General features: G+C 39.6%; 1 protein-coding gene across 3 annotated transcripts in view; it reads right to left on the bottom strand.

Moving 5' to 3' along the window:
* The window catches only part of ZSWIM6 (zinc finger SWIM-type containing 6), a 215812-nt gene that overhangs the window by 1628 nt on the left and 199716 nt on the right, over positions 1-14468 (bottom strand). For all 3 annotated transcript variants that reach the window (XM_005558859.4, XM_073993498.1, XM_073993500.1), the window contains 6 exons: positions 13423-13683; positions 9221-9356; positions 5866-6023; positions 5076-5239; positions 2901-2982; positions 1-1097 (listed from right to left, as the gene is read on the bottom strand). The exon at positions 1-1097 is cut by the window's left edge. In XM_005558859.4, the coding sequence (XP_005558916.3) occupies positions 235-1097; positions 2901-2982; positions 5076-5239; positions 5866-6023; positions 9221-9356; positions 13423-13683 (1664 nt within the window). In that variant the 3' untranslated portion in view covers positions 1-234. The remainder of the gene's footprint in view (positions 1098-2900; positions 2983-5075; positions 5240-5865; positions 6024-9220; positions 9357-13422; positions 13684-14468) is intronic.

Below are 14468 nucleotides of genomic sequence, written 5' to 3'. Positions count from 1 at the left end.
AAAAAAAGAATTAAAAAAAAATAATAAAATAAAGGAAGGAAAGAAATAGGGAAAAAATAAAAAACACACAAACTTTCACAACATGACAATTTAGTCTGCAAACGCAATATAACTATACACATATAATACCGGTGTGGCTCTGTTCTTTAAGTTAAAAAGGGTACAAAGGCAGGCTCAAGTAAAAACAAACCATCCCTCCCATCCCCACCCCCCACCCCATTCATACAAGATCTATCAACCAAACCTCTCCCGAACCAACATCATCAGTTTCTTTTTGCCTTTGTAGATTTGTTTCAGGTTGTCAATAAACTGTGTAAACTGAATGTGTCCATCATGCGCCATTAAGAAGGTCTCTCGGGCTTTGCTGAGGAACTCTATAAACTCACTATAGTGCCGAGGACTGATGTGTGTGAGCCGTGAGTGCGTTGTGTTGATGTAGGCCCCAATCGTGGCATCCAAGAGTTGCCTCAAGGGGGCTTTGTCCAGTGACATCAGCTTACCAGAGTTCCTCCTCCCATGTAGTCCCACCATGCCAGGAGTGGTCAGAGTGCATCTGCGCAAAATGTCTGACAGTACCGTTGCACACTTGACACTCTTGACCACCAGAGGTATTATAGCTGCAAGCTCGTTTTTACCAAGGGAGTGGCTAAGCGCACAGGCCCACAAAACGTCATTAATGGCAGGGTGTGTGTCCTGATTGTAGCTCAGGTTGAGATGGGTCATGGCCAGGGTGGCCAGCTTGTAGGCCCTCATGGGGTACCCGCGGTGCTCCATGTACCGTGCTATTGTAAAGAGCTGTGTATAGCTCATGCCGGTCGTAGCAGCGTCGAGAACAATTTGGTATGCCGTCTCGAAAGCTATGTGATCCTTTTCACAAAGGGTTAGCGCAGAGAGGGCACAGTTCTGTGGATCCTTCATGGCACACTGCAGTGCAAGTGTCCGGGCGCTGCTGGCCAGCTTTTCCTGCTGGTGGCAGTCCAGGTGGAGGCGGACGATGGTGCTGTTGGACATCACGGTAGTTGCAACTATACTTGTGGCCTCGGTGGGAGTAAAGAGTGTAAACCAGGTCTGCATGATGCTGTCCAGGGCATAAACCCCTGCAAGGAACACAAACAGGCTCTATTACTGACAAGGAGGCTGGCCAGAGGTCCTGCCTTATTTTGACTTTTATAACCAGTGTTTACATTGTTAGCCATCACAGGACATGAGCTAGACTAGAAAACCCTGTAAGGTAATATGCCTGGGAGAAACCTTTAAAAATAAGGTCATTATGAATTGTTATTCAGTGAAATGCTGAAAGGAACATGAACTTGCTATAATAAAGAACCAATCCTCTTGGTAGCTGGTATTTGTACTGTGCTGCTTGCCATTTCAGACAATGGCTTTTTGCTAATGAGTTCTAGTTCACTGGGGCTTCCTGTCAGAATCTGAGGCTCAAAAATTGCAACCCTCACCAAAACAGGGACTTTACATGGCTTGTGTGCTTGTGTGTAAGGTAAAAGTACACATAATACAAAATTTTAAAACACACAAAGAAGCTGGAAAATGTGGCCCATAATCAAGAGAACAAAGTCAATAGAAGCAGACCTACAGATGAATTAAACGTTGTAAATGGCTGACCATGTCTTTAATCACTTTACATTCACAGACCCAATATGCCTCACTTGTAGGAAAATCCTAAAAGTGAATGACTTGAAGAGAAGGTACTAGGTCTCAGAGAGAAATCAGGTTTATATCTCGGGGCAGGGGTAGAGAAGTTATGTGGCAGTTCTTAAATTAGTATTATCTTTGTATTGCTTCACTAAAGCATGACTTTAATAATGTAAAGATAATCTTTGTATTGAGACCAATGTCCCTTTTCCAAAATACAAAACCATTATACATTAGTGAAAGAAAAATAATAATTTTATAGTATATGCTGTGTCATATCTAAACACTTGGATGGTAGTATTTTCTCAGCATGAAGTGTATATCCCTTTCCGATGCAAATAAGAAAAAAGAACGTTTAACCAATATTTATTTTAAATAGCAACCGCCGGGCGCGGTGGCTCACGCCTGTAATCCCAGCACTTTGGGAGGCTGAGGTGGGCGGATCACGAGGTCAGGAGATCAAGACCATCTTGGCTAACATGGTGAAACTCCATCTCTACTAAAAATACAAAAAATTATCCGGGCGTGGTGGCGGGCGTCTGTAGTCCCAGCTACTCGGGAGGCTGAGGCAGGAGAATGTCATGAACCCAGGAGATGGAGCTTGCAGTGAGCCGAAATTGTGCCACTGCACTTCAGCCTGGGCAACAGAGCGAGATTCTGTCTCAAAAATAAATAAATAAGTAAATAAATAAATAAATAGCAACCATTTGTTTCTGTTGGCATTCTTGCTGGGAATGTACAGTTTTCTTCTGAACTGATCTACTGCTGTAGCGGGAAAATAGTTAGCTGAAGGGCCTCACAAAATGGCAGCTTATGGACAGCCAGGGAATCTTCTTATGGCTAGCTACAATTGCTCACACATCTGGAAGATCACCTAAACCACACCCAGTGGTCACCATTTCTCTGCTGGATACCATGAGGTATGCCTTCAGATGATAAAGAAGAAAAACAGTACAACTAGGTAACTTTATATATATTAACTGAATAAAAACAGTTTACTCACTGACTTATACCATTTTAAATAAGAGGCTGGAGCTTCACAAATGTGATCAGTTCAAAGTTGAATAATACAAGTATGTATAACTGAAGGTTAGGGGTAGGGGGTCGGGGAAAAGGGAGCCCTTGTAGACGGCTAGAGGAGCCTTGGAGAAGTCAAAGTAAAAGAGTGAATATGTTCACGTGTCTGTAACTGACAAGTTAAATCCTACCATGAGGCACCTGGGAAAGCTTCTGTTCCAGAGTTTACCTACCGACTTCAGTAGCACATGTTACCAGCCACCTCACCATCTCCCGCCGTCGCCAATTTAAGGTTGACAGTGTCATTCGCATAACCTATAAAAGCAGGATAACAAAATGTTTTGGAAAATTATCCTCAGTCAATGAAAAAAAAGGGTATAAACTATAAGGCATATAAGGCATACCTACTGTCTACCACCAGGAAGATGAAAGTATAATTTAGAGCAAAGCTCTACATATGAATTTGGATTTGTCCATGGCTACCCCAAGTGGCCTTGCCACAGCCACATTCTCCTCCTGGCAAGAGGCCCACATTCTCCTCCTGGTGGGCCCACTGACCAGATTTGGTATCTGAACCAGTTACTCTATCCCTCATCTGCAAAATCAGAGGGCTGGACTGGAGCATTAAACATAGCCCATGCCCTTTTTCCCTCCCCATATTTAACATTCCATAGTTCAATTTCTGAGGCTCCTGTGAATCCATTCTAACCAGGAACTCTCAGTGGTGAAAGATGTATTTTAGAATAATCATTTTAGTTATTCCTTTAATCTCTGGTTGCTCCTTTCTGGTGACCATGAAGGTAACTCCAGGTTTATGGGGGAAAAAAATCATCCTTGATATCATTAGTGATCTGATTTTGTTTTTCACTTTCTAATAAGAAGTCCTTAAATACACATATCCACCTCTTTGTACTTCCTCCATTCTTTAAGATTCAAAATATCCAGGGATGGCCGGGTGCGGTGGCTCACGCCTATAATCCCAGCAATTTGGGAGGCCACGGTGGGCAGATCACAAGGTCAGGAGTTCGAGACCAGCCTGGCCAATATGATGAAACCACGTCTCTACTAAAAATGCAAAAATTAGCCAGGTGTGGTGGTGCGTGCCTGTAGTCCCAGCTACTCAGGAGGCTGAGGTAGAAGAATTGCTTGAACCCAGGAGGCAGAGGTTGCAGTGAGCTGAGATTGCACCCCTACACTCCAGCCTGGTGACAGAGTGAGACTCCATCAAAAAAAACACACAAAAAAACAAAAACCACACATGCACACAAATATCCAGGGACATAATATCCCCAAAGGCCCTCTTGGATTCCTTCCTAGGTTCCAGAAATACTCACAAAGCGCCTGTGAGATTCCTTCTTAGGTTCTAGAAAGCATGAGGCAAGGAATAAGCTCTCATGCACATCCTATTTACCAAGAATTCCAAATAACGAGAAAGCTCATGCTAATGGTTCTTTCTGCATCACATCTTTAAGATGAGGCAAATGGTGACAAAAATTAGCCAAATAACAAGAATTAAAAAAACAAAACAAAACTGCTGAACCATCATTGTATAGCTTAAAAGCAATCTTCTATACCTTTTGCTTGTACAGTACTCTGTTACAGTGGTAGGTACATTTTCCTGTGATCCTATTATTTAGACATTATTAGTAAGGGAGAATCCACAACTAAAAAACCAGATTAATTATCCAATCAGGGGATTATACACCCCATACTTTAGGTAACTGAGGTATAACAATTTTGTTCACTGCTTTTTAACGGGAAGAAAGCAAATGTTAATAGAGATTCCATGAGAAAAATAGAAACAAATTTTTAGTTCCTGGTTTATACAGTGATCTGTTCAGAAACTATAAGGAAGCAAACATCTATCTGCTTGACCAACTCAAAACGTTCTTGGTACTCTGTTCTGCTGAAATCTAAACTGGACTCTGGCCCGATCACTCCTCCTTTACCTATTTTTCTCAGAGTTATTAAAAGGAGCTAGAACTGCCCACCTATTATGAAAATGCAAACATCAATAAAAATTTTTACTTCCTCTAAAAATTTATCCCTAACAACTGAATCTTCATTATACATGCTAGCTTTACTTAAGTCTCTTGTTAGCAATAATTCTTCTCCTTTCATTCAAAGGAGAAACAGTATCGTTAAGGCTGCAATTCAGAAAATGATTCTCTTAATTGAAAGACACAAATTAGGCTTCTAAATGTACAGTCCCTGCACCTTACATAGCAGTCTGGTTCAGCTGGGAGTGACCACGTCTCTGAAATACAGTTCTCTCCTGAAGTCTAACAGATTTGTACTCCAAAGAGTCATTTACCTGCACTCAAAAATCCAATCAAACAAAAACAACCCTAAGAGGTGCCTTTATTTAGCAGTCTTTGATGTCCCGGGAAAGACTACCAGTCATGTACCTGCAGGCCCAGCTCCAGAGACACTTTCAAAAGAGTGATGTCTGGCAAACTGTCCATGAGAGTTGCTATTTTAAATGCATCTTGGGCAAGCTTGAAGATGTGTGATGAGGAGTGAATGTTTTTCTGGATGGATTCTAATACTGTTTCCAGCCTCCGAACATCGCCTGCAATGAACAAGGGAAAACCAAACCAAACCAAATCAAAGCAAAGCAAGACAAACAAACAAACAAACAAACAAAAACCATACAACCATACACACACACAAAGGGGAAAAAAAGAAACAAAACAAAACATAAAGCACAAGTTATTTACCTAACATGTTCCCAGATGGCACACAACTAGGGCTCCCATAATTACTGCAATGTCTGTGAATCTCGGCTCCACAGAAAAAGATACACCGAGACACGCCCTCAATGACTCAAAGCACAGATGAACCAGAACCAACGTGAGACAGCAAACAGCTCTCCTAGTTCCTTCTTATGTATTTTTGGTGAATATTTCAGGAAGAAAAAAATGTAACCCAACTTTTAAATCTGCTTCTGAATTTCAACCATTTATATTTTCTTGGCATGGTAACTAACCTGAGCTCTGCTGGCAGCAAGTTAATGATGCAGGTAAATGAGGAAAATGCCACCTGTTTTGCCTTAAAAGCTAACATCTAAAGAAAAAGATCCCTTCAACCTATCTGACATTAACACCACTACTGACAATTTCATAGAAAACAAGACTTAAAAAAAAATAAACAGGCAAACGAATGAAACAATTATGAGGCCTCAGGACAGTACAGTACCTTTGGCTGCAGTTAGCATGGTGGATGCCAGCTCACACTGCTGGGACTCAATGTGGCTTAGAGTGAACCAGCGAGGGTAGCGGTTGGGAACAACTGATGCAATGTGGTGTGGGCGGGTGAGGTCTCCTGATGGAGCAGTAGATTCCAATACTAGTAACCTATAATGAGAAGACAAGGAAGGTGGCCCCTAGTTATTTCTTGTCCGTTTCCTTGGCCAGAAAGACTGGTCAGCAGAAGCCAGAGGAGTGGGTAGATGGTCAGGCCTCTGGTTCAGGAAGGGCTGGTACAGCTATACTCTGCTGTGTGGATGCAAAATATCTAGATTTTTTGGACTATTAATTGTTTGCTATTAATAACTGTTCATCACCCAAACCTTATTAATTGTTCATCACCCAAACCTAAGAGATTTTCTTTCTTCATCACCACTCAGAAAATTACAATATTCAAAGAAATTAAGATATGCAAACACTGAAGAACTTTTAAACACAGGTCTTGATGTTTACCTACAAATTTTGAATTGTATGACTCAAAAAATAAATCAATAGAAACTGTTAGTGAAATGGATATTTAAGACTGAGATCACAGTCAGGGAGCAGTGAATACTTAAGATGAATAAGCTTAACCTATTTAAAAATAAAACAAGAAGGGAAGTAAAACGAAAATTACCTCCTTTCCATCCATTCATACTTTCTGCACAATTAGTTTCTTATGACTCCAGATATTTGATATTAGACTATGTTCTACCAACCATATTAGAGAAGATAAATGCCACCTAAGTGTCTGTCCCTTTACAGTTTTGCATAAATTCAGAGTGATTTCTGATTTTTTGTTAAGAATATACTGTCATGACGAAACCCTGTTTCTATAAAAAATAAATTAGTTGGGTATGGTGGCATGCGCCTGTAATCCCAGCTACTTGGGAGGCTGAGATGGGAGGATCAACAGCCTGGGAGCCACGATTACACCACTGCACTCTCGCCTGGGAAACAGAACAAAACCCTGTCTCAAAACAAATAAAAAAAATATGCTGATGAAAAAATTTCTAACAACAAAGCACATATTTAGTAATCTCTTCTAAAAGTCCCAAAAAGATTAGTAGAGTACCTAAAACTGAAATAATTTATTTACAACCATCAAAATGCTGGCCTTCATTCAAGTACACCAGTGTTAAGAACTATGAAATAAGATAAGAGCTGGAGACCAAGGAGAGTCAGCTGGGTCTGGGAGTGGTGCTGGCCTCAGGGCCCCACCCAAGAGCAATTATTGTCTGGTAAGCCAAATGGCTCATTCTCTTCTCCTTTTATCTAGGAACAAAAAGATGTTAGTGGTGGAGAAGGTGGCAAGGTAGGCAGTTAAGTAGTAAGAATATTGGCAGGGTTGCTGTTTAGCTTTTGTATAAAACTCAGGAATATCCTTGTATTCACAGGCAGGTCTTGCCAGACTTACTGTAGGAGAAACTAATCAACATCCCTGGGAAGATGAGAAAATGAGAGCCGAAGATGACCTTCCTCGGCCTTCCCCTTCCAGAAGGACTAAGAAGCAAGCGAGCTACATCTCTCTTTTCCTTCCTGTTCCCCGGACCGCCTTGCAATACCTGGTGGGGTACACTACCTGCCTTCCATGGCAGACCTCTGGCAGGATAGTAGTGGCAGATAGAAGAGAGAAACTGGAAAAAAATTCCCCTGTACCCTGCTAGTATTCCCCATGAAGAAACTGCCTTGGCAGCAACCAAGGACAAATATAAATGAGTTTGTGAGTGTTAGAAAAGCAAGCCTTTCTGCCTGGCACATACCATTACATAAGCCAGAACCACACAGAAACTTCATGCTATTTTACCCTTAAACTTTGCCAGGGGTAGTAGCAACAGCATCTGGTGGCATCATAACATTAACATCTTCCCTTTAAAACAAGATTAGAATTCCTAAGATTTGAGTAAGTATAGAGCTGAGCATATGTCTTCATAAGACAGCTTCCATTTCAGCTTCCAAAATGAAAATAGGAACTCACTTATTATAAAATCATGCTCTAAAACATAAACCAAGTGGTATAATGTAATTTGGTGGGGGACTTTTGCTGATGTTTGTTATTGACTTATTTTTTGGTATTTTAAAAATAGAAAAAAGAATACTTAGGCAGATTCTCTAGTAAGTTAGTAAGATTCCATAATGCCAAGGAAAGCATGTCAAATTATAGGATGTCAGCCTTAAAACACACTGACACATAGGAATACACAGACACACATACACACATCCTTATCACTGCATAAAAAAAGAGGCGTCCTGATAGACGTAAGCTACACTCAATACTTTCAGAACAGAGTGACTTTGGGGACACTGGTAATTTATAGGTAAGGGTTTGTTTTAGAATCTACTTCACTGATTACAGACATAGAATCTTTGATGAAAAGCTTCTTGAGATCAAACTATTAATCAGCACACACAAGCTTTTAGGTCTATAACATGGCTTGTCCTTAGGTGATTATAAGGATGTCTAATCTGTACTTTCCATTAGAAGCATAGGAGTGTTTTATTAATTTTTTTAAGGGAAAAAGAAAATGTTGATGTTTTAAGAAAGATGGATGTTCCTTTTAGGTCCTTAAAATTTAAAGGTCATATGTAAGATTAAAATATAATCTTGAACTCATTAAAATATTCACCTTGAACAAATCTGTGATAAAAATAATTATTAGGTAAAAAACTTTTAAAAGAATGTAGAAATAAAAAGGTGGGTGGTAGAGAACAACATATTCCAATTGTTATTGCTGAAAAGGAGGGACCAATGAGGAGATGGAAGCAGTCAGAAGAGAGGCAGGCAGAGCCTCGAGGACCCCAAATAGTGACTCCTTCACTGCTAAATGCATGTCCCACCTTCTCTCAGCCCCCGTGATTACAGATGTGCCTTGGTAATACAGGGAGTTGCTTTCCTGCACTACTGATGGAATGTGGAATTACAGCAGGTGTGAAGATCTCCTTCAATTATATTCAATCAAGTATATGTATTATTTACGACTGTTTCAAAAATCAGTTTTTTTCAAAACAATTAATTATTTATGAAGGTTTCAACTGTTGCTGTTTTGTGATTAAACTTGGCCTGAATTGTGCTTCAAGAAAAAGTAGGAAAAAGCCACGGTGTCCTTGAGTCTGATAGCAGCAAGGATAATTCTTCCCTTACTTTATACAGAAGCAAAACAAGCCAACAAGCAAATCACCTCAACAACAATCCAGAAAGCATAAATAAATAGTTTCTTTAGCTTTTCTGCTGTCTACAAGAAACATGAAGGAGTAAGTCAGTTAACAGCCATGCTTCCCAGTGGGAATGTGGCCTGCCTCTGCCCAGCTGGGCTGTGAATACGTACCGCATTGCTCTCAGTGCAATTTTGTATGCCAGTTCAGCATCGTGAGGTAGGAGAGAGGTGAAGAGATACTTGGCAAATGTGTGCATTGGAACGCTCTCCCGATGGATTATTTCGCCTAAACCACTATATGGTCCGGCTGTGGGAAGAGAGCATACACATTTTACATTCCTAAAAAATGAACTAACACTTCTTGTAAAGCATATTTTTAAAATGTCACATAAAGTTACAACATATACAAACTAATCTAGTTAAGAATTTCATGTAAATGGCATAGAAAGGAATACAATTCTTAATCAAAAAAGATTCTTCAGGGTATAGTATCCCTTACAGATTTCACCTCATAAACAAACCCCGAACTGTCCTACAGCTAAATGAAAAACCCAGAACTCAAGGGGCACAGAGCATTCACAATACAAGTGCCTCAGAGAAAGGAACCCTCTATAGCATAAAACCTCGCTGCATTTGAGCAACATCCTCTCTCAATGTGTGGCATCGGAGCATCTTGATTTGCAAATGCACAGATGACGCCACAGCCTAACTACGGAACCTACCCCTGGACCCAAGAAGGGTTATGGGCACAAATATGCCACGTTTCCAGAAAATGGTGCTCTGTTCAGGGGTGAGAGGTGTGGGAAGATTCTGAACCACAACTCTCTAACTATACACATTGTTGCCTCTAATGAGTAGTAACAGATATTAATTCCTAGAAAGTGATTGTTAATAAAAAGAATAGTTACCCATTTGATAAATGCTCTAGGCACAAGAAAAAAAATAAAGTAACTGGAAATCTACTATTCTTTAGGCTCCCGAAAGCCAATTTTAAAAGCAAAATTACACTTCAGCTGTCAAAGTTCATTTCTTAGTAAATTCTGACAGGCATGGTGGCAGAGCTGACTTCCCCTGTGTGCTCCTTGAATGCTGCTTTGAGAAGGGCAACACAGACTTTTAAAATAAATTCTGAAAGGAAACCACAGTGGTTAGTTCAACCACTTTGCACTAAGGTACTCTGAGGTTTAGTTACTGTAAAGTGTTTAATAAATTAGTTTCCATGTCACCTTCGGGTAACATCTGTTTCATGATTTCTAGAATTATGAACCATGACACCACTGCTCAGAGGACATGCTGTATTTGTTTTCCATGAGAAAAATCAGTGTGGTGACGAGTTTAGAATGCAAGAAATGCACTTCAGAAGAAAAAAATGGTAAAAGCAGTTCCTGAACTGGTGTTTGGTTATGAGCACATTATATTCCAGATCATTTTAATGGAGGTTATTTTTTAATTCAGTTCAGTTTTTTGTATTTTTGAATTATTAAGTACTTTAAAAATCATACAAATTTTTTCACCTAAACTAACATCTAATCTAAATCTCTAATTTTTCCAAATCCATTAATCTTTAATTTTAAATGTTTTAGTGATTTGATATTCTTCAAAAGTTCATATAGCATTATGATTGTACCTTTTGTTCATACAGCAAGGCTACATTATTTATTAACTGTTACAGACTAAATATATATGTCTTCCCAAAATTCACATGTGGAAGCCCCCAGCCCCAGTGTAATTGCATCTGGAGTTGGGGCCTGCATTAAAGTAAAATGAGGTCATAAGGGTGGGACCCTGATCCAACAGGATTAGTGTCCTTGTAAGAAGAGACACTGGAGAGCTTGATCTCTCCGTGACGTGAAGACACAGAGAAAAGATAGCTGGTCTTCAAGCTAGGAAGAGTGTCCTCATCGGAAGCCAAAGATGAGGCTGGCAGCATGATCTTAAACTTCCCAGCCTTCAGAACTGTGAGAAATACATTTCTGTTATTTAAGCCACACAATCTGTGGTATTTTATTATGGCAGCCCAATCTAAGACACTAACTCTATTTTACTTAAGGACTAATTATAGCAAATCTATAGATTAGCCATAGTCCTCATTTCTCCTCCATTTTCTTTCACTGTTTCCCTTTAAACCACCAAGTTACCTTTTTGTACTATTCAGGAGATTCAGGATACATAATTAATTTTTTGCTATGATACCACCCAACAAGTAAAACATTTAGTCAGGTATCCAATCATTATTTGTGTATTAATAATTAGTGTAATTCCTGGACTCTAGTGTACTACTGAATAATGACAACTTGACATTTGGCACCAAGTTTCCCCAGAGGTGCTTGTTCAATATGCTAATTTATCTATCCAATATTGTGGCCAGGAGAGATGAATACTAGTAACAATACTGGGTTACTGCTTCCTCTTTCCAGATATCTGGGCCTGCTAACTAATTTGCCTCTGACATTTGCAAAGAGTATAACTGCATGAAGAACTTGGTGCCCTCGTGTAGTCAATTCAGTCATGGAGTTCTCAATCTTCTAGCATTTACAGTAATGGCCCTGCGGCTTCCCCGCCTTGGACTGCCTCCTGTCCTGCACCTATTCACTCTTTGTGGGCCTTGCAGGGCCAGGAAAGGAGAAGAGGCAGAGACGAGTCAACTCCTTCTCAGGCACAGTACTCATAAAAATGTTTGACAGGCGGGATGGACTAATCAAGACTAGGGCAAAGTTCAAAAATATTCATGAAAAATGAACATAGAGACACATTTAGGAAGGTAAATATAAACACCATACACTATCAACTTTGAAAATCACAGATCTTCCTTCTAAACTTCAGTAAAAGGGAAATCAAAAGTTAGTCAGTATAGCCAGTGACAGGCAGCATTTAAAAAATGTTTGTGACTAATGACATTGCTTATAGCAAAAGGAATTATATGGGAGAAAACTGAAAGAAAACAGTAAATTGAAGAATCAGGATCACTCTTTTTTTTTTTTTTTTTTGAGACGGAGTCTTGCTCTGTCGCCTGGGCTGGAGTGCAGTGGCTTGATCTCAGCTCACTGCAAGCTCTGCCTCCCAGGTTTACGCCATTCTCCTGCCTCAGCCTCCCGTGTAGCTGGGACTACAGGCGACAGCCACCTCGCCCAGCTAGTCTTTTTTGTATTTTTTAGTAGAGACGGGGTTTCACCGTGTTAGCCAGGATGGTCTCGATCTCCTGACCTCGTGATCCGCCCATTTTGGCCTCCCAAAGTGCTGGGATTACAGGCTTGAGCCACCGCGCCTGGCCCAGGATCACTCTTGAAATTTGTCAAGATGGACTTTTTATCCTTACAGGGAAAAAAACAGGTTCACGAGAGTGCTTCAAAAAATTGCTATTAGGAATTTTTACCAAAATTAAGCACGCTATTAAGAAGGTTTACCTGAAGAGCATTTTCCCTTTAAAATGTATTTCTAAAACATATAAAAGTATAATATGTTTGAAGAAAATGTTTTCTTTTAAGTAGATCTTTTGCTTTGGACAAATAAAAGGGGTGCTGAAAATCTAAATCCTTCCCTGTATGTAGTAGTTCTGAACAGAAGATGAATATAACATACTTTATGAGCCTATCAATCACAGAGAATCCCATTACACACTAATAACACACATGTACTTGAGAGACAGAAGCAATAGACACTACCTAAATTTGCACAAAAGATTACACTACCACACTAATTACACTTATCTTTTTAGAGGGAAAAAAAATCTGAAAAATAGTGTCAGCCAAAATTTGTTAGGCCCTTTAAAACTTAACCTTATGAGAAGAAGGAAATTAGACCATGCCTCAGAGATTCTATGAAACTTTTTCCTTGATGAATCTGTGCCTAATGAATCCTCTGGATTAACTAGTCGGTGCGGTAGACATTCACTCCCGCAGCCTTCAGTCCTTTGTTAGCATGTGCATATGACATATTCAAAACCCAGGTGTCATGTAACTGCCAATAATTTGGAGGAAGGACAGCCAATTACTGTTTTATTATTTAATTGATCAAGGAAACAGGAACATGGCTGCCAATAATAACGCCCTAAATATCAAAATTGAATTTATCTCAGGAACAACACAGTCTAAATGAAATTGGTCCTTTTCCAGGTTTGAGGAATTAAATGTGGCTATTTTGTAATAGGCTATCATATATAATCACCTAAATCAAATGATACAAATCTAAACATCCATGCTTTTTTATTCAGTGACACTATTTTTTAGACAGCGAACATGTCTTCGATACCCCATGACTATAGCAATCAGGATAACAACCATATTAAATGCATTCAGATAGTACTCTTAACATAAGAAAGATTAGCCCCTAAGTCAACTTGGCTAAATAAGTGGAAAACTTCTGTATCAGACTACCTTCTAATAGGAAGACAGCTTGCTTGCGAAAAATTTTCACCAGTGTGTCATCCAATTCAATTTCCTGAAGCTTAGAAATGAGCTGCTCCTCATTCCGGCAAACTTTCTCTTGTGTGTACAGCCCATCAGGCATGATACGCTGCTGTCCCAGCCCTATCAGGGCTACTTCCACAGCCAGTGTTAAATAGGATTCCCCTTCTTCTAAAAATTTGTGTGCAGGTAGATGCTGGTATTCCAGAGACTTGCACTGTCCCATATTCTCTGCAAAATGCCACAAAAGAAATCAGAGTTCAGAAACTACTTTTGCAGATGATACAATAAGTACAAATATTTATACTTCCCAGTACTAGCAAATGAATTATGACTAATGCTGAGAAAGCCAGAAAGCATGTTTTTTAGGCTAAAGTGCAGTCTTCCAGTATCTTTTTAAAAATGACCATGAATGATTAAATGTTTATATTTTGGGTGATATAACATTACAAATACTTTTCTGCCTTGAAAACAAATCACCAAAGAAAACTATAAATCTAAGAAAATATGAACTAAGAATACTTGAGAAAAACAAAATTTAATTACACAATAGTAAAATTACACGATGACTTGCACTCACCACTTTTTAAATCCTGGCATTCAAAAAGTGTCCATAATAAAGACAGTGGGGAACACAACATATGTAACCCAATTTCAAGGTCCTTTTTATTATCCAAGAGTCATCAGTTATCACAAAAAAAATGATTCTTTGAACATTCTCTTGTCTCCATTAAAGTGCTTCTATTATAAATTATAACAAACTTCAACCATCAGACTCTTAAGGAAAGCGAATTCAGACTCATGCCTTTCACCCTCCTGACAGTGTTTGGGTTACCCACAGTCCATGAAGGCAACTATCACAGGGGAAATTATGAAGGGGCAAGACCTGAGCTCACCTAGCCATGGAAGCAACAAACAGACATCCTTACTCCCTGCCTTACCTCCACCCACTGCCCTCGGGCAGTCTTTTGAGGCAAGAGTATTAAGTTTCAATGGGCCAAAGTGAAATCTCAAAA

This window comes from Macaca fascicularis, chromosome 6 (assembly GCF_037993035.2).
Source record: "Macaca fascicularis isolate 582-1 chromosome 6, T2T-MFA8v1.1".
Taxonomy (NCBI): Eukaryota; Metazoa; Chordata; class Mammalia; order Primates; family Cercopithecidae; genus Macaca; species Macaca fascicularis.
The sequence above is the reverse complement of the archived record's forward strand: the minus strand, read 5'-3'. Positions and strand labels throughout refer to the sequence as shown.